At 47.5% G+C, this 20,516-nt stretch overlaps 1 protein-coding gene across 1 annotated transcript in view; it reads left to right on the top strand.

Moving 5' to 3' along the window:
* Positions 1–20,516, top strand: part of PIK3AP1 (phosphoinositide-3-kinase adaptor protein 1) — a 129,811-nt gene that overhangs the window by 100,754 nt on the left and 8,541 nt on the right. The window contains exons 12-16 of the mRNA XM_039465380.2: positions 1,985–2,190; positions 5,471–5,543; positions 12,861–13,016; positions 18,580–18,650; positions 20,208–20,326. Of these exons, the coding sequence (XP_039321314.2) occupies positions 1,985–2,190; positions 5,471–5,543; positions 12,861–13,016; positions 18,580–18,650; positions 20,208–20,326 (625 nt within the window). The remainder of the gene's footprint in view (positions 1–1,984; positions 2,191–5,470; positions 5,544–12,860; positions 13,017–18,579; positions 18,651–20,207; positions 20,327–20,516) is intronic.

Below are 20,516 nucleotides of genomic sequence, written 5' to 3'. Positions count from 1 at the left end.
ACAGAGCAAGACTCTATCTCAAAAAAATTAAAAAAAAAAAAAAAAGGCAGACCTGGGAGAAGGATGTGTGAGTGTGTGGACAGATAAGTGAATGGTTGGGCAGAATGCTAGATAAATGTCTTTGAGCCTTTTTCAAGACTCACTGGTGAAGCCATTTCTCTTTTTTCTTCTTGTTACATCCCTAAATCACAATGCCCAAATGGGGTCCTGTGGGAGAAATTTAGATTCAAGTAGCTTCATATGAATTTAGTGAAATGCCAAGATGCCTCAGTGGCCGCATGGTTGCTGTGAGTAGCTCATTCCCCACAGAACTGGTTTCATGGCCTGGAGAGAGATGAGGGTTGACTTCATATTACTCTAGAAGCTCTAAAGCAGAGAACTGTGAATTTGTAATGTGGGAGAGAGGCTGGCACAGGAACAACTCAAGGGTCGCCAGCCGGAAGCCAGCACCTACTTTATACCTGGTGCTGTTGGTCTCCTGGGGCATTTCATGACCATCAGTCCACAATCATTGTGCCCCATGCTGCTTAGAGACAGTGAGGGATGAGAGTGGGGCTAAGAGAAGCATCCTGGCTAAACTTCCAGTATATTCTCTTCTTGGTGTGGATTTAAGTCTAAAGCAGTGGTTCTCAACTGGAAGTGATTTTCTCCCCCTCCCTAAAGAATATTTGGCAATATAGGGGAAATGTTTTGTTGTCACAACTAAAGAAGAGGGTGCTGCTAGCATTTAATGGGTAGAAGCCAGGGATGCCGCTGAACATCCTATAGTGCACAGGATGCACCCACACTGTAAGGAAATATCTGGCCCCAAATGTCAATAGTGCTGAGGTTGAGAAATGCTGTCTAAAGGCCTCTCAATAATTAAGGCTTGACTGCCTCTCTGAGAGTACACCAAATGGTGAATGATGCTGATGCAGTGGGAGGGCCTGGGGGGCCTGGAATGAGAGGCTGTGATGGCTTCCCTGGAGGCTTTGGCAGTGACATTCAGGCTGAGGTTGTGGCTATGGCTGGGGCCAAGGCTCTGGAGCTCATGGAGGGAAGGCTGAGAACAAGGAGTGGATGCCTGTCACTAAGCTAGACCACCTAGCCAAGGACATGAAGAGCAAGTCCTGGGTCATCTCTCAAGAATGGGGTTCTGAAGATTATGCTGGTACAGAAGCTGACCCAGGCTGGTCATTACACCAAGTTCAAGGTGTTTGCTCCCATTGAGGACGACAGTGGCCGTGTCGTCTGAGTATTAAGTACTCCAAGGAGGTAGCCACTGCCATCCAAGGGGCTGTCATCCTGGCTAAGCTCTCACTGGGCCTGCACAGAGAGTTTACAGGGGGAACAAGATCAGCAAGCCCCACACCAGCCCTTGCAAGGTGACAGGCTGCTGACTCTGTGCTGGTGTGCCTCATCCCTGCCCCCAGGGGCACTAGCATCATCTTGGCCTCTGTGCCCAAGAAGCTGCTGATGATGGTTGCTATACCTCGGCCAGGGGCTGCACTGCCACCCTGGGCCACCTGTGAACCTAGGCCACCTTTGAACCTGGGCCACCTATGAACTTGACCCCTGACCTCTGGAAAGACTATTCACCAAGTCTCCCTACCAGAAATTCACTGACCATCTCTCAAGACCCACACCAGAGTCTCGGAGCAGAAGATCCAGGTTCCAGCTGTGTCTACAACTTAGGGTTTTTATATAAGAAAAATGAAAAGAATTAAGCCTGTTAAAAATAATAATAATTAAGACTTGGCAGATTCAGCAGATTTCACACCTCCCTTAAATGTTGCAGCCTTGTCTTTAGCATGATAGGCTTTGAAATTATAAGCTGCTTTCTTCTCCCCTGATTTTATGTTGTATCTCCCCTTCCTTGGCCACATGTAATTGTTCTTTTGAGACAAGTCCTCTTGAGCCTGTGACCAGCCTCATTAACCCCATGCCTCTGGTGAGTGGTCCCCAGTGGTGGAGCTGTCAAGCTGAGTTTTGCCATCCTTTCCAGAGGCGCCCGTCAGACCGTGGAGGGACAGGCCCCAGTCAAGTATATATGACCCTTTTGCGGGGATGAAAACGCCAGGCCAGCGGCAGCTTATCACCCTCCAGGAGCAGGTGAAACTGGGCATTGTCAACGTGGATGAGGCTGTGCTCCACTTCAAAGAGTGGCAGCTCAACCAGAAGAAACGATCGGAGTCCTTTCGTTTCCAGCAGGTAACTGGCTTCCTATGGAATTTGTTTCATGTCTGTTTCCCCCCTTGACAGTGGAAGAGGGCTGGGCCTTGGCTGTCTTGTGTATTGCCGTACCTGGACACCTGTGGCTGGGCCTGTGAACGTTTGAGTTTGATTGTAAACCAGCAAGTGCATGTGTCACCTTGGTCTGTAACCACATGACTCCCGGGCTGAGAGCTGGATGGCTTTTCCAGGTGCCATGAGGCTTGAGATCAGGAACAAAGGCTCAACTACAACCCCTAACTCTGCTGCTGTCTCTCTGCATTGGCTCCCTGCTTCCAGGTTTTTTCTTTTTAGAGTCCGTCTTTCTATTCCTACTGCCAAATACCCTCACAACTATCACACTTTAGCCCTCAAAGAGAACGTGGAAAGCTCCCAAGAAATATGATTAAATGAACAAAACAAATTGCAGATACAAAACCACCCAAATTAAAACAACTCAGACACGTCCACACACAAACTGTATTTCTCTGGATATGTATATCAATGCAAGGACAAAGATCTGGAAACAGCTGCCTCAGACCCATTCCAGGGACCACCTCTCGGGAGAAGACGGAGATTGGAGGACTGGGGTGTCAGAGGAGACTCTCGCTCTACCTTTATAGTTTGAAGCTTTTATGAAAATATACAACTCCATACCTGTACCATAAGTAGACACTATGTATAATTAAAAACAGTAAAAATAACTCAAACTCAACCTAGGAAGCTCATTCCTAGTGCATCAATGCCTTTGTATTAAAAAGGAGGAATTGGAGACACGTCCAAGACGATTTTCCTAGTAAGGGGCCAAGTTAGGGCTGGAACTATTGCCTTTTCTCTCCACCTCCCCAGGCTGCTTCCTTCAACGTACTAGCCAGGCTCAACCCTGCTTATCCTCAGAGATCAGACGGGATTGGGCACGTTCAGGGTGGTGCGGCTGCAGACCCTGGCAGTGTGTATTCTAACCTAGGTTCTTACGCTAGCTGACATACCAGCTTTTGAGGCGGAGAGTAAGCAGCATCCCTCCAGAGCTGAGATGGGAGGCTGCCTTCTGGGAGAGGATTAGTGGTAAAGAGCAGGGAAGTGTGTCATCAGACAGTATTGGCTGAGCTCTGACAGCGCTACATTAGGCATTGTGCTCAGTGTTGAATAGAACTGGTCTCTTTCACTCATAGACGGATGTGAAATAAGTATTGTTCCTCCTGTTCCACAGAAAACTGAGGCTCAGAGAGGCAAAGAGGCAGTCAAGGTTCAAACCTCCCCTTTCTCACCCCAGAGCCTGTGCTCCTCTCACTACTGCCTTCTTAGTGCTCCTTAAGACAGGGGCACCCACTCTGCCAGCTGCCTCCCTCCCTGTGGGGGTCTGAAGGGTGGGAGGGCACCCTGGAGAGCCGAATGCAGGAATCATGGGTGCTCTTCACTCAGGAGCCCTGGGGAGGCTGCAGTCCTGCTGAGGAAAGGCTGGCCCTGGCTAAACAAGGTTTTTTTTATCTCCTTGCCAAGTTGTGCAGCCATGTGGCACAGTAATTAAGAACAGCCAGAGCTCTGCAGCCGGCAGCCTGAATTTACATCTTTGTTCTGCCACTTGTGGCTGGATGACCTTGACCTTGCTGTGCCTCTGTTTTTCCACCTCTGAAATGTGAAGGGGGAGGACTAGGTGATGTAAGCCACTGTAAGCAGCACACCTGGCACATAGTAAATGCGTAATGAATGTTAGCTTCCTATGTTTATGTCCAAGAGACCTCTTCCTTTCCCATGAACTGGCCCAGAATTCTTGGGTGTAGCAGACAACTGGGGTCCATATTCAATTGGCAGAGAATCCCAGCCCCTGGGGGCTCACATTGCTAGTCTCCGGGCACTTCCTGAGTATCCCCCATCCAATGGCTAGTGGCGTGGAGACATTCCTGGGTGGAGGCCTCACCTGTCTTTTCCTCTGCCTCTGTCCACTCTCACAGGTGGACACTGAAGGTTTCCTTCAGCTCCCTCTCTGTGCAGTCCCGTGCTTCCAGCCACCAGTTGGCTGTATCCTCCTGAGGTGCCCCAGGCCAGCAGCGGCTTATCACCCACCAGGAGCAGGCGAAGCTGGGCATTGTCAACGTGGATGAGGCTGTGCTTGCTGCATGTCTAACAGACCATCCCTCAAGGCTGCTTCCCTTTCCCAACACTCTGTCCATGCTCATTGCATCATATTCTCCTGGAGACACGGATGAGACTCAGAGTCTCTTTGGCCTTCTCCTGTGCTTCCGCACACCCAGCCAGCGGCGTGTCCTGCTGGGTCCTGCTCTGTGGCATTCATCCTCTTGCATCTGCTCCTGTCTCTCCATTCCCCCAGCCACATCCTCATGTCAGCTGCTGTCACCTGCATCTGGCACACTCCGTAGTCTCCAGGAAGGTCGGCTGGCCTTTGTTCTTTCTTATCTAGTTGACTAGAACCTTAAAACCATGACAAGGTCACAACGTTCAGTGTTTCCCTACTGCCTCCTGGACAAAGCTCAGTCTCTTCAGCATGCAGCTGCAGGCCAACCCTCATTTCCAGTTTGGCCTCCTGCAGCTCCCCGACATGAACCTTCTGCTCCAGCCAGATTGCCTGGACATCTTCCCTGAGGCATTTTCCCTAGAATGCTCAGGCATTTAACTTCAGGGTTATTGTTCAACTAAAAGAGAAACAATCTTGACCCTCACATATTTATTCCACATTTATTGAGTGATTACAATGGACCAGATGGCAGGATTACAGAAAAGTACAAGACTTGGTCTCCTGACGTTGGAGAGCTCACCGCAAGAGTGTGCACACATGGTGAGGCAGTGCAGCCCACGTGCCACATGACTAGCATGGGCAGTCACCAAGGCCGGAGCACCTGGGGAGGCTGCAGGGAGAAGGTGAGACTTGATGCAGGCCTGGAACAGACTCGTGAGGAGGAACCAGCATCCCTGAAAGTCAGGGGAATGATGTGAGAATATAGTCTCAGAGACAGGAATACCTGTGGAGTGTTTATGAGCTCAGCTAAGAGGCATACAGGAGAGGGGCCAGGTAGAACAGAGCTGGGAACCAGAGGGGAGGAAAGACTCTTTCTTGTGGAAGAGTTGTCTTCTCTTCAGGCACAGATTCTATGAGTACTTGGATTTCTGGAGGCTGACTGAATGTGCTGAGCCTCATGTGCATATTGTAAATGTGACTGCAATGTGATATACCCTGCAAACGGCATACAATCAGAAAGTCTCATGTCCAGAGGGTATCATACCGTTGTACACTTAAAAAAATAAAAAAAAAATTCTTTTCCAGGAAAATCTTAAACGACTAAGAGACAGCATCACCCGAAGACAGAGAGAGAAGCAAAAATCTGGAAAGCAGACAGGTACGTGGCTTACCAGAGCGCTGCACTGTGTGGGACATTGCTCTCATCTGTTGTCCTCGACTCTCCTTTTGGCTGTGGCCTGAGTGGGGAGACCACTTGCCCAGCAGTCATCGCACTGTTTACAGATCTGGGTCCCCCGCTAGGCTGTAAGGGCTTTTTAGGCAATGATTATGCCTTATTTATTCTATAAACAATCTGGTACCTGGTATACAAGACATGCTCAGAAGTGAATAAGTGCCGTCAACTCTGCATCCTTTCCTCCTTTTCACTCAAAGAGGATGGTGATACTTGCTCTGCAAGCACCTGACTCTCCCCTTGGTAATTAGGAGGACATATGTTTTCTAAGCAGAGAAAGGAGAAAATTCCATTTACACAGTGTCTGTTTTTTCTGATTCTGGTGAGCAGTGGCATCATCTGCATCTGCACCGTATGCTGCTTCAGAAGCCCAGACCCCAGGTGTAGCAGAGCTCCTACGGTGCAATAGCAGGGCCACAAATTCTAGTGGTGTGCACTATGGACTGGGCACACCTGCTCCCTTAAGCCTATCCCCTGTGCCAGCCATGTGGTACCACCACCCCTGAGCAAGGAGCTGGCATTTACCCACAATGCACCTTCCCACAGAGGGCCTCTGGCATGGTGGGCATCTGTGATTAATGCTGGCCAGCCTTATGGCAAGAGGAACATGCAGGAGAAGGCTTTCAGAGGCACTCAGATCTTGAGTGGAGCCCTATTACACAAGGAACCAAGTAGAAATCTGGCCCTCTTTGTGCACAACTTCCAAAGTCTCTCTCTAGCTGCCATCAACAGCCTGACTTCCCATGAACCTGGTTGGGCTGGTAACACCTGATCTCCAAACAGGACATTCTCTCCTGCCATGGGCCCCTTGCTCATGCCATGCCTCTTCCTTCTCACCTGTATGAAAACTACTGGGATGCAAGACCCAGCCCTGGCAGCCCCTTCTCAGTGATGCTTTCCTGGACCACTTTAGGCCATGGTATTCCTTCCTCATTCACGCATATGTGGGTTGATATCACCTCATTCCTTTATCCAAGCCACTGGCAGTCCAGAGATGTTCTGCTTCCAAAGCACATCCTAAATCTGGTCATTTCTGACCATTTCCCATGTCACTGCTGCAGCCAAGCCACACCATCCCTTGCCTACACCAGGGGAGTAGCCACTCAGTCATTTCCCCATGTTCACTCTTGCCTTTCTACAGTTAACCCATTTTAGCCAATGATGTTTAAAAGTGTTTAAAACCAGGTAATGCCACACCCTTGATCAAAGACTTCCAGGGGCTCCTGTTCCACTCAGGATAAAATCATATTCCTACTCACAGCCTGCAAGGCCCATGTGATCTGACCTCTGAGCCCATCCTCCGTTCTCCCCCAAACCCTGTGCTCCAGTCCCAGGACTCCTTCTTATTGCTGTATCAAGCCAAGAGCATTTCTCCCTCAGGGCCTGTGCACTTGCCATTCCCCTGCCTTCCCCACATCTTCATCTTCTGGTCCTTTTTCACCCTTCAGAGTTCAGTGTAGCATCTCCTCATCAGAGGCCTTCTCTGCCATTCTCTCCAGAGGAGCCCTCCACTACTCACTTCCAGTTCCCTGGCGTCCTCTCTTTTCACATATCACAGACTGGAATCATCTTTGGTCTCTGTTCTCATGGTTATGGTCCAACACCCCATCTCCCTCCTACTAGAAACTCCACGTGGACAGAAACGTGTCTGCTGTGCACTCCATGGAGTCCCCAGGGTGCAGCATGGTTCAGTGATGGAGCTCCAGAAGGCTGTGTTGGCATGATTGGCTTCAGGAAACTGTTTGGTGACACCATTCATTCATTCCACACTTAACAAGCACCAGGCACACTGCCAAATACAGAGACCTATGAGACACTAGCTTTACCATCTGGTAGCCTAATGAGTCAGTTATCTGTGTATTCACACAGGTCTGGCTTTCCCTACTAGGGTCTGTCCCACCATGCCTAACACAGTGTTTTGCAGGTAGTACTAACCTAGTGAATCTCAATGATTTTGGGAGAAGAGGGGTTACAAGGTTTTAACCATCGCAGAAGGTCAGAGAGGTCATCCTACGACTTCTGCTTGGGTGTCTAGATTTTAAATTTATGTTGCCAGTACCTGAGTTCACGCTTGTCTGTCCCACTTGTTGAGAGGAAGAGAAAGGAGAGAAGGCAGAAAAGCTGTTTCAAGATGTGCACAGTCATCCTAGGGTCAGATTCTAGGGGTCTCAGTGATAAAAGGACTGAGGTGATTTTTAAAACTAGAGTCCATAAGCCTAAAGATAGAAGCCTTGATGAAATGAAACATTTCAGGGTTTTAAATATAAACACCATCAAAAAACCTGTGATTTGGTGGCACACCCAGTGTTTGAAGGTCCAGGAGTCCTAGTGTTGGAGTCACATGTGCTCAGCAGTCTGGGCTCGAGACCTGAGCCTTCTGGGTCTCTTCACATCCTGACCACTCACCTAGGCTCCACCTGGTGCCACTGGAGGTACTGAAGCAAGACAGACGCACATGCAGAGGAGTAGAGGGGATGGACTCTGGGGCCAGCGAGGTTGGGTCAAATTCCTGCTCACTGCTCACCCCTCACTAGCTGGGAACTGTGGGCAAGATATTTCACCTCCCCAAGCCTCAGTCCTCCTTTGCAAAACGATAAAAGTGAAAGTGCCTGCCCCATTAGGGAACATTGGATGAGTTAGGGTATAACCAGTGCCTAGCACAGTGCCTGGTACATAAGAGTACCCCTTAAAGTGTCCATGCTCATGATTACACAGAGGCCCACACACCAGCTGGGGTCCTCTCAGGCAGGGCCATCCAGAATGAATCACAAGTTCTGGAACATTATGCAAGGTTCACCCAAGGCTGATCAGGCTCTGAACAAGTGATTTATACCCACCAGTAGCTGTAGTCTAAATTAGAATGATCAATATCTACATTTTTCCAAAAGAGCATGGCTTAGTTTGCCTCATCTCCACCCCCATCCCCTACTCCCCAAAAAGCAGACCCTCTAACAAGGATATTTTGGGGAGAGGAGTGTTAAATATTTGTACTTTTTATACTGGAGCTTTAATCAATATAATAACTATTGAGAGATTAAACTGTATATAATTTGACACCAAACAAGAATGACCAGGGGCAGCAAGCAATCTACATGGGTTCTGCCTGTCAGCCCCAAGGGCCTCCTTGTTTGTGGTTTTTATTGTAATAAAATATATGTAACATAAAATTGACCATTGGAACCACGTTTTTTTTCGGGGAGGGGACCAAGTCTCACTCTGTTGCCGGGGCTGGAGTGCAGTGGCATGATCATGGCTCACTGCAACCTCCGCCTCCCAGTTCAAGTGATTCTCCTGCCTCAGCCTCCTGAGTAGCTGAGACTACAGGCACATGCCACCACGCCTGGCTAATTTTTGTATTCTTTTAGTAGAGACGGGGTTTCACCGTGTTGGTCAGGCTGGTCTCAAACTCCTGACCTTGTGATCTGCCCGCCTCGGCCTCCCAAAGTGCTGGGATTATAGGTGTGAGCCACTGCACCCAACCTTGAACCATTTTTAAGTGTACAATTCAAGCCGGGGGTGGTGGCTCACACCTGTAATCCCAGCACTTTGGGGGGCCATTGGGAAGTTGAAGTGGGAGGATCCGTTGAGGCCAGGAGTCTGAGACAAGCCTGGCCAATATGGCAAAACCTTGTCTCTACCAAAAGTACAAAAATTAGTTTTGTGGTGACATAAACCTCTAGTCCCAACTATTCAGGAAGCTGAGGCAGGAGAATCGCTTGAACCCAGGAGGCAGAGGTTGCAGTGAGCCAAGATCGCACCACAGCACTCCATCCTGGGTGACAGTGCCAGACTCTGTCTCAAGAAAATAAAAAGTACACAATTCAGTGGCATTCAGTACATTCACAGTGTTGTGCCGCCATTACCACTTCCATTTCTAGAACTTGTCTCCCCTGCTAAGGATTTTAGAGCAAATAGCTGGTGTGGGAGGTGATCCCAGGGACTATGGTGGGGATAGGGAAGTGAGACAGGGAGGAGTCAGTGGAGAACACCCACCTGAGGGGCAAGAGAGCGGGGACATTTATACACCAGCCCCCATCAGTTGTTGGTGAAGGCCTGCTGGAGGAAGAGTACCCATCGTTCTGCTATGAGAAACAGCCTCAAGCAATTGGAAGTTGGACCCTGTACTGCATGTGAAGACCCAAGGGCAGCATTTGCCAAGAAAGGGCATCATTTATAGTTGAATAAATGTGACATATTATTGACACATGATAACACAGATCTGTAGGAAAATTAGGGTTGATGGATAATGTTTGTGCATAAAAGCTCTTTTCTAAGAATGTAACCCATTCTAAACACAGGGACTGACTATTCATTTGAGAACTTCATTTGCCCTAGGAAAAAAATATTAATCTTTAATTTGGGTTAGAATGCCAAAGAGAATTAAGAAAATTAAGACTGTTCTTAATAACTTGACCGTTTTTCTTCAACCCCAGGGAGTTGTTTGCTCTTACTGGGCTGGTACAGAGCTTTGAAAGCATAAGAAATTAGAGAAGGGCTGGTGAGAGCCAGGGCCTCACAGAGAAGATAATCAATATTTGTGTTCTGGGTGTATCCTGTGGGGCAGGACATGGAGGAGCTAACCGGGTCCCAGGAAACTCGGGTTCTGATTCCTGCATTGTCACTGAATCACTTTATGATCCAGGGCAATTCCTTTAGCTGCTCTGTGCCTCAGTTTCCTCACCAGGGTTATACCTGACCTACCTACTTAATGGAGAAGTCATGAAGTTCAAAGGAGCTATTATAATGCATATAAATGCATTTTGGGAAAGCACTATGCAATATAATCATGATAATTATCCCTAGCACTGTACCTTTATTCAAAGAATCTCAGGATTTTATAAACATTCGGACTGGCTCTACCTGATTTTCTGAACTTTTGACACCCCTATTTTTTTTTTCTGAACTTTTGACACCCCTATTTTTTTTTCCTGTGTATTTTACTTTCCTTCTTTATAGAATTAGTTGAGGTTAAAAAATTGCCTCCTTGGCCGGGCGCGGTGGCTCAAGCCTGTAATCCCAGCACTTTGGGAGGCCGAGGCAGGTGGATCACGAGGTCAAGAGATCGAAACCATCCTGGTCAACATGGTGAAACCCTGTCTCTACTAAAAATACAAAAAAAGTAGCTGGGCATGGTGGTGCGTGCCTGTAATCCCAGCTACTCAGGAGGCTGAGGCAGGAGAATTGCCTGAACCCAGGAGGCGGAGGTTGCGGTGAGCCGAGATCGCGCCATTGCACTCCAGCCTGGGTAACAAGAGCGAAACTACGCCTCAAAAAAAAAAAAAAAAAAAAAAAAAAAAAAAATTGCCTCCTTGAAGTTAACTAAGCAGACTGGAATCTCCCTTAAAAAAAAAAAAAAAAAGATTTTTAGGCCAGGTGTGGTTGCTTATGCCTGTAATCCCAGCACTATGGGAGGCCAAGGTGGGCAGATCATGAAGTCAGAAGTTCAAGACTAGCCTGGCCAACATAGTGAAACCCCATTTCTACTAAAAATACAAAAATTAGCCAGGTGTGGTGGCATGCGCCTGTAGTCCCAGCTACTTGGGAGGCTGAGGTAGTAGAATTGCTCGAACCTGGGAGGCAGAGGTTGCAGTGAGCCAAGATTGTGCCACTATACTCCAATCTGGGTGATAGAGTGAGGCTCTGTCTCAAAAAAAAAAAAAAAAAATTTAAAAAAGCTAGGTCAGAGCTGAAAGAAAAAAGAAAAAAGGCCTGTCACTTGTTTGGTCTCTTAAGATGCTGTGGGTGGCACCCATGTGAAAGTGCCCCTGGCTGTCCTCTGTCCAAGTGGCTCCAAGCTGGAGTGGGTGCTTCCATGGCATGTTATAGCTGAGAGAGCCCCCACATGTGAAAAAGACCTGGATTACACAAACCCTGGGAAGCTGGTCGGACACTTGGACCATACACTACACCTGGAGCTGGAGTCTCCAGATGAGGAGGGCTCATGCCTATGCAAGCCCACAATCCATGCCAAACATTCTCTTTGCAGAATGTTCACTGGGGACCTTGGTATGCCCTGTCCTCTCGCCGCTCCTTCATTCTGTTCCGGTTTATCCATTCACTCCGCCAGATTTCTGGCTTTGGCAGGTGAAGCCACCACTGCCCCTGGACTCTGAACTTCCTGCCACGCCTGTCCCCTACAAGGGTAGAGGCGGAGGAGGAAGTGGTACCGGAAGATAAAAGGACACGTCCCCAAAGCTAACATCTCTTCTACCCAAGTTTATACAGCTACCACTGTATAAAGCCTGTGCCTGGGCTTCGGAAGGTCCCAGGCAGCCAGGGGAGCCTTGAGGCAGGAGCACATCTTGCCTTCAGCAGGAAGTTGGTGCTGGTGCCCCCAGACCTTTCTCTTCCTCATCAGAGGAGCTGTTTTCTGCTCCTAGAACCCAGCATTAGAAATGTATGGAGGAATAGAGACAATCTCCGGGCAGGGCTAAGCCAGTAAGGAGGCCAGGTCACTGCTTTGCCCGGCAGAGGCATCAGCTCTCTTACTCGTGGGCCTTGCAAGTCACAAAATCTTTCAAAGACCTGAAGGACTTTCTTTCATTAGCTTTCTGGGTGATTACTGTCCATGTGGGCCAGCTACCCCACACTCACCCACCCACCATCTTTTATGCAGAGAGCGAGAGGCTGTACGAGCAGTGGTTAAGAGCCTGGTCTCTGGATCCTGCGTTCATATCCCAGCTCTGCCACTTACCAGCTGTTTGACAGGACATGCTGCTTCACTTCTTGGTACCTTAGTTGCTGTTGGCATTGATGATGATAGTATTTACTTCTTGGGTGTTGTGGGGATTAAATGAGGGAAAAATGCCAACGCTCTCAGAACTGTGCTTGGTGCATAGAGTAGCCTGTGATTACAATCAAGGATGGACATATCCCTCCTCACATAAGGCGAGTGATTCAGAGTGGATAGCTGACTTGGTGGACTTCCACGGCTGCTCCGTGGCAGGGCTGAGGGCCCAGACCTTTCTCTCGTGGCTCGTTCCCTCCACTCCCTGATGCAAAAGCGCTTCTTTGTCCCTTTCTCACATTCTTCTGTCCCTCTCTTCTGTATCCCAGCGACAGCCACGTAGGATTCAGTACAGTTTCAGTGCCGAAGGGCAGGGGACCACCAACCCAGGGCCCCTCCCCGTCTTGTCATCTTTTCCCCTCCCCTTGGGGAGGCAGGTAGAGGGAAGCTGCTGAGCAGCTTGGCAGGTGACAGTCTGGTGTCTTGAAGCTCATCCCTCTTTCCTCCAATTCCAGACTTGGAAATCACGGTCCCAATTCGGCACTCACAGCACCTGCCTGCTAAAGTGGAATTTGGAGTCTATGAGAGTGGCCCCAGGAAAAGCATCTTTCCCCCCAGGACGGAGCTGAGACGAGGAGACTGGAAAACAGACAGCACCTCCAGCACAGCAAGTGAGCAGCTGGGGTTGCAGGGGGTGGAGTCTTCTTAGCTGGGCTCTGGCCTGCGCCCTTGGGCCTTAGGAAACATCCTCTTAAGAGCCCAAGATATCTCCAGTGGGGCCTGGTTTGGGTTTGAGAGGTGTAAAAGATGGGGCGGAATTACTGTTTGCCTATGAGGTTTGCTTTGTATCCCACGAAGCCCAGTTGTGTAATTATTACTCTAGCCCTTTCCTAAATATCAAAACTTAATACTAATAGTTAACATTTATTGAGCATTTACTATATTCTAAGCCACTTCATAGATTATCTAATTTAATTCTCACCAAAGCTCTGTGAAATAGGGCCTATCATCTCTGTTTCCTGAGGAGGAAGCAGGAGGCTTAGTGCTCTGTTCTAGGCTAAATAGCGTGTGGAATAGCCACGATTTGAACTCAGTCTGGATACAGAGCCAAGACTCTTAGCCACTGTTCTTTGCTGCCTCCCCAACTGTGATAAAGCAAAGGAAAGGGCACAGAGTCAGGCATATCAGAAAATAATGGACTCAAGTAGAATAAAAAGAAGAAAAAAAATAAAAGACTCAAATTTGAGCTTTCTAACTTTACAGGCAGGTTGAGGATCTAATTAGGTAATGCCTTCCTTTTGGCTGGCAAGCTTCAATAGCTGTCTGATTGCACAGACAATAAGAGGCTGATGCACAGGCGGGAGCTGAGGGCTTTGTTCCCGTATCCAGGGTAGTGTTAGCTGACTCTAGACACACTGGCTTCACAAGCCACATAGATTGAGTTTCTCTTCTTTCATACATTTCAGTGCTAAGAAAATGGCTAGGAAAGCAATACTAGAGCCAGAGAGTAGCTGAATTTCAGGACTCATATCTCCTTAAATGTTGGGCAGAGAACCCCATAATGCATGTTGGAGCAGGAAGGTTATCTAAGCCAGGGGTTCTTCCATCTTTTCTGCATCACAAAACCCCTTGAGAATCTGATACATAATTTGGCTCTGTCTTGCAGACACATGCACAGGTCTGTGACACATACACAGTTTTGCCCACCATGGGCTTAGGTTAAGAACCTCTGAACTAGTTTTCCTCCATCCTTTATAGATGAGGTATTTGTGACCCAGAGAGAGAGATAATTTTGCCCAAGGTCACGTAGCCAGTGAATAGGAAAGGTGCGAGTAGAACCTAGCTCCTCTCTCTTTCAGGTGAATGTTTCTGCCATCGTTACCTGTCAAAACAGACGCACAGCCTATTACATGACTGCCTGGGAAGTCTAGACTGGACAGAAGAGAAAACTTCCCCTTACATAATGGGGGTGATCATTTGTATGCAAAGCCCACTGGGGGCAATTTGAGAATTCTGACACGTTCAGGAATTACAGAGATATTCTCAGGAATCACAGGTAGCAGAAGGAGCAAGGGACAGGTGGCTAGCTCTATCTCTGAGACCTGTGGAAGAGGAAAGGGGAAGTGGTAGAACCCTCTCAGGGCATGGACAGTGCATCCCAGGATGGGAGAAGAGAGAGACAGTTGGAAATTTTACAAGACAAATGCACATGTTTTTAGGGGGCTAGCCTGGAGTGAAGAGAAGATGAGAAGAATAAATTAGTTTTCCCCTTGTATAGTGGTTTAGTGCCCGGGAATGGCTGGCTCATCTGGTTAGAAAATGTTACTAAATGACAAACCAATGGATTTTACTCTACTTTGTGGCTATGGTCTGCACCCAGTCCCTGTTATACAGTTTCCACTGTCTATTGCCATGCAATGAACCGCGCCAAAATGTAGTGGCTTAAAACAACCCTTTGTTTATGCCTGATCCTACAACTTGGACAAGACGCGGTGGGGATGGTGGGTCGTCTCTCCTCTGTGGCATCGGCTGGGGTCAGTCAAGAGTTGGCGTTCAGCTGTAAGCTCTGCTTGGGCTGAAACATCCAAGGAAGCCTCTCATCCTCCAGGGCCTCTCTACACGTGGCCTTTAATTCATAGCCTGAACTTTTTATATGGCAACAAGATCTGGAGAGAGAATAGTCCAAAGGGAAAAGCCCCAGTGTGCTAGTGCTTGGCAAGCTTTGGCTTGCATCACGCTTGCTAATGCCATGCTGGCCAAAGCGGGTCATGTGGCTAAGCTAGAGTGTGGTGGGGGGCAAGATCCTGGGCAGGGAGGTTGACTGCGGGTCACTAGTGGTTAGTCCACCATCTTGAAATGGATGATGGTAATGAGAGCTGCTTCTGTGAATCCAACTTACTCTTTGCATGCCCTGTGCCAAGCATGTCACCCTATTTTCGGGTTCATTTTATACAACAGTGCTGTGAATTTCTAGATAAGAAAATGAAGCTGGGCGCGGTGGCTCACACCTGTAATCCCAGCACTTTGGGAGGCCGAGGCGGGTGGATCACGAGGTCAAGAGATCGAGACCAACCTGGTCAACATGGTAAAACCCCGTCTCTACTAAAAATACAAAAAAAAAAATTAGCTGGCATGGTGGTGCCTGCCTGTAATCCCAGCTACTCAGGAGGCTGAGGCAGGAGAATTGCCTGAACTCAGGAGGCGGAGGTTGCGGTGAGCCAAGATCGCACCATTGCACTCCAGCCTGGGTAACAAGAGTGAAACTCCATCTCAAAAAAAAAAAAAAAAGAAAGTGAAGCAGAGAGGGTAGGTGACTTGCCCCAAGTCTCTTGGCAAGTAAGCAGGGGGTCTGGGATTCATATCCAAATCTTCCTGTGCTTTCAACTGTGGGGGTGTACTGCCTTCCAAATAGAAATAGTTCCCATGGCAGGGAGGGAGAGTGAGGATGGCCCGGCTTAGCCACCAACTGCCCCTTAACCCCATGAATCACACCCTAAAAACAGCACTGTTTTTATTATGGTGCAGCTGTCATCTCTTGGAAACCACAGAAAAACAGTTGCAGGTTAAATCTGGTTATAACTAACAATTCAAGCCCCAGATATTAGTGTTATGTTTAAGCAAACAAAAGTTTCATGACAGAAAGGCTGTTGATCTCCTAGGTTGTCTGGCCCAAGTTTCATTTTTCTTTCTTTCTTTTTTAAAACAAACAATAGTTTCAAGTGTAACTAAGTTTCTTAAGAATCATATTATACTTTTATATATTCATTTTTTTCTCTCACTCATTGATCCACCAAATACTGGGGACAGCTCTGTATATACTGAGCTAGACTGTATACTAGAGACCCATAGATGGAAAAGAACCAGAGCCTGTCTTTAGGAAACTTGTAATGGAGGAGAGAAAGTACAAAAGTAGCATGGTGTTAGATGCTTGTTCAGTACTTCTCCCCTGATGATAGAAGCCTACCAAGGGGAGGGCACTGCCCTCCTTCCCCTGGCAAGTATGAAGATGAGGGGAGCTGGGGCAAGAGTCTCTTTCCAGCTGTGCAGCCCAGAGGGGATTTGGGCAAGCAAGTCATCAGCCTGGAGAGGAAAAGGGCCAGGGCCAAGATTTAGAGCCAAATATTGGGGTTGAAGATTTAAGAATGCCAGCAGAAGGGGCAGTGGGAACTGAAGGGTGTGAGTTTCTAGAGTCATGGAGCTGGTCCCTGTGGCAGCTTTATTACTTCTTGCTAGCAGTTAACCTTCAAAAAGATGATGGCTCATCGTAAGGGAATGTGGTGAACACTAGGGAATGCCATGGGGAGGCTTAGCCTCAGAAGGATGAGGGCCTGTGGGCTCAAGGGGTTACTTTTAGTAGGGGGAATGTGGAAAGGTTTTGATAGCATTTGTCCTGAGTCTTGGAGACTGAGGAGGTTTTAGACTTGTGCACAGGAGTGGGCTGGGAAGAGTAGGGAGAAAAAGATAGCCTGGTCCTTGAACAGTGTTGTGTATGGGTAACTGAGTAGAAAGGGACAGGATCACATGTTCATTAATAAACCAATTCTGCATCCCCTGGATTATAGAAACATTTTGACATAGCACTTTAAACTTAAAAATCTGTCCCCAAGAAATAATTCAAAATTATAATCTTAACCTGCTGTATTCAAACTAACATCTAAATTAATTAGGTCCAAGCTTATACCAGAATGCAGCCAAAACTACTACCTATAAAGTTATGTGGCTAGGAGCTATCTGAAGTGGAAATTCAGCAAACCTAAGATCTTGACTATGTTGTTAATGAGAATATTGGAAATTAAAGTTAAGATCTCCTTGTTTTAGTTGGTTAACTCTTATTCTTTCTTCTTCACTGCTAGATCACCATGTGTTTATTCTAATGCTGTGCTGTCCAGTATGGTAGCCACTGGCTACATGGGGCTATTTAAATTTTTAAGTTAATTATGACTAAATAAAATTTAAAATTAATTTCCTTGGTTGTACTAGCCATGTTTCCTACTTGCTACCATATTGGATAACACACAATAAAAGATGTCCTGAAAGTTCTATTGGATGGTGCTATTCTAATGATACAGGTGATAAATTCCCAACTGAAAAGCCTCGAGTGCCTAAACTCACAGAGTCACAATTCTGACTGCGAACATAAATTGTACTTTTGAGGGCCAGGCATGGTGGCTCACACTTGTAATCCCAGCTCTTTGGGAGGCCGAGGTGGGTAGATCAAGAGGTCAGGAGTTTTGAGACCAGCCTGGCCAACATGGTGAAACCCCATCTCTACTAAAAATACAAATATTAGCTGGGAATGATGGCACATGCCTGTAGTCCCAGCTACTTAGGTGGCTGAGGCAGGAGAAATGAACCCAGAAGACAGAGGTTGCAGTGAGCCAAGATCGTGGCACTGCACTCCAGCCTGGGCAATAGAGCAAGACTCGGTCTCAGAAAAAAAAAAAAAAAAATTATACTTTTGAGTGTGTACTTTGCATTTTCTTTTGTGTCAAAGGGTCTGGCCCCTTATTACAAGGTGTGTCTGCATGGGTGATACATACATGTTTGCTAAAATTCCTAAGTAAAAAACTGCAGAAACAAGGTTAGTTTGCAGATTTTAGAAATACCACTGAAGAGCTGAGAGTCAGCACCTTTGCTGTCTTGTCCGTCAAACTGGAGCACCAATATCAACAGGATTTTCATAGGGGTTAAACAGCAATCGCATTTTCAAAGCCCTCGGTCAATGGTAGCAGTAATACCAAAGTCAGTCATCAAAAAGTGAATAATTTTGTTTTATGCTGAAAGAAACGGAATTCTAATAAAATGGTCAAAGGCTGGACACAGTGGCTTACACTTGAAATTCTAGCACTTTGGGAGGCTGAGGCAGGAGGATCACTTGAGTCCAAGAGTTGAAGACCAGCCTGCACAGCAGAGTGAGATCCTGTTGCTACCAAAAAAAAAAAAAAGTTGGCACACACTTGTAGTCTTACCTACTTGGGGGGGCGGGGGTAAGGCAGGAGGATTGTTTATATCCAGGAATTTGAGGCTAAAGTGAGCTGTGATTGTGTCACTGCACTCCCAAAAAACCTTGTCTCTAAAAAAAAAAAAAAAAAAAAAAAAGATGGCCAAAGTTTGAAGAATCCCATACTTAAAACTTGTGTATTTTTTATGTCCATAAAACTAAATAAGTGCTAGAGTTCTCTATTTTAGCCTGAAAGAATCCTCAATCCGTCTGATTTTGTTTCTACCCCTTAGGCAGCATGAGTAACCGCTCCAGCACCCGGAGCGTCCTCAGCGTGAGCAGTGGGATGGAGGGGGACAACGAGGTGAGAACTGGGACCCCACCCCACCTATCTTGTCCCGGGGGTTGTTTCATCACAAGAGATAGAAACTCAGGTGAAAGGAACCAGACCCAAAAGGTCATATATTATAGGATTCCATTTCTATGAAATGCCAGAGTGGGCAAATCCACAGAGACAGTTTGCAGATTGGTGGTTGCCAGGGGATAGAGGGAGGAGGAACAGGAAGCAACTGCTTAATGGGGACAAGGTGTATTAGTCAGGGTTTTCCAGAGGGATAGAACTAACAGTGTGTGTATATATATATATATATATGGAGTTTATTAAGTGGTATTAACTCACACGATGACAGAGCCTCACAATAGGCCATCTGCAAGCTGAGGGGCAAGGAAGCCAGTCCAAGACTCAAAAACTGGATAACTTGGAATCTGATGTTCGAAGGCAGGAAGCATCCAACACGGAAGAAAGATGTAGGCTGGGAGTCTAGGCCAGTCTGTCCTTTTCATGTTTTTCTGCCTGCCTTATATTCACTGGAAGCTGATTAGATGGTGCCCACCAGATTAAGGTGGGTCTGTTTTCCCCAGCCCACTGACTCAAATGTTAATCTCCTTTGCCAAAACCCTCACAAACACACCTAGGATCAATACTTTGCATCCTTCAATCCAATCAAATTGACAGTATTCACTATCACACAGGGTTTTTTGGGGGGGATGATGACAATGTTTTAAGACTAGATAGAGGTTGCACAGCACTGTGAATACACTGAATGCCACTGAATTGTCCACTTGAAAATGGTTACGTTTATGTTAACTTCACCTCAATAAATAGAAAAGAAGGAAAGAATGGAAGGAAGAAAATAGACAGCTGGAAATTCACTCTTACTAGTGAAACCAAAAGGGGCATCTGTGGGAAGGAGCAGGGTGAGTCTCAGGGGACCCAGGGGTGAAGGCCGCACTCCAAGTCTGGATCAGGCGCTGCAGGGCCTGCCAGAGGGAGCTGGGGTCACTGTTCTGTGTGTCCCGGGCCCAAAAGCTCTTTGGTCTCTGCTTCTCTGTGCATATCTGCTTTCTTTCCCCTCACACTGCCACCTTCTGCTTCTCCACAGTCCCCCAGAGGCCACAAGGCCGCTGAGCAGGGAGTAAGTTGCTGCTTTAGGTTGAGGCCCCATTCCATGTTGGCCCAATGTGGGACACGTGTCTAGCTTGATCTAGGGACCGGTGGCTGGGAAAAGCAGGAGGGCCCACATGGGTCACTGCCAACCCTGAAGCCTTCTGAGAAGGGTCCTCGGGTGAACATTTTTAATAAGCTTCCAGATGATGCAGATGCTGACCGGCCACAGAGCACACTTTGAGTAGCAAGTAATTAGAGTCCAGGCAGTTAATGATAATTGGGGCCAGATTGTGTTCCTCAGTGACTCCAGGAGGAAATGGAACACTGCCAGGTATGACCGGGTTGATTATCAATTTGCAAACATCCTTCAGCCCCAGCCTAAAGAGGGCCGAAGGGCTTTTGGGATATGGTTGTCCAGCTGTGCTGGTTGCTGAATGTCGTTTTTGCTGTTCTTTCTCATCTTGTTTGCTGCAGGATAATGAAGTCCCTGAGGTTACCAGAAGCCGCAGTCCAGCCCCCCCACAAGTGGATGGGACACCCACTATGTCCCTGGAAAGACCCCCCAGGGTGCCTCCGAGAGCTGCCTCACAGAGGTAACATCAAAAGATATGAAAATTTTCCCTTATCTCCGAATCCTGGAGCAGAATAGGACCTGGGGACACCTAAAATGACTTAAGAGTAAGCCCAGAGCTGGGCGCGGTGGCTCATGCCTGTAATCCAAACACTCTGAGAGGCTGAGGTGGGCAGACCAGAAGGTCTGGCAATCGAGACCATCCTGGATAA

The sequence above is a fragment of the Saimiri boliviensis genome, chromosome 12 (genome assembly GCF_048565385.1).
Source record: "Saimiri boliviensis isolate mSaiBol1 chromosome 12, mSaiBol1.pri, whole genome shotgun sequence".
NCBI classification, from domain to species: Eukaryota; Metazoa; Chordata; class Mammalia; order Primates; family Cebidae; genus Saimiri; species Saimiri boliviensis.
This window is presented reverse-complemented; position numbering and strand designations above follow the sequence as displayed.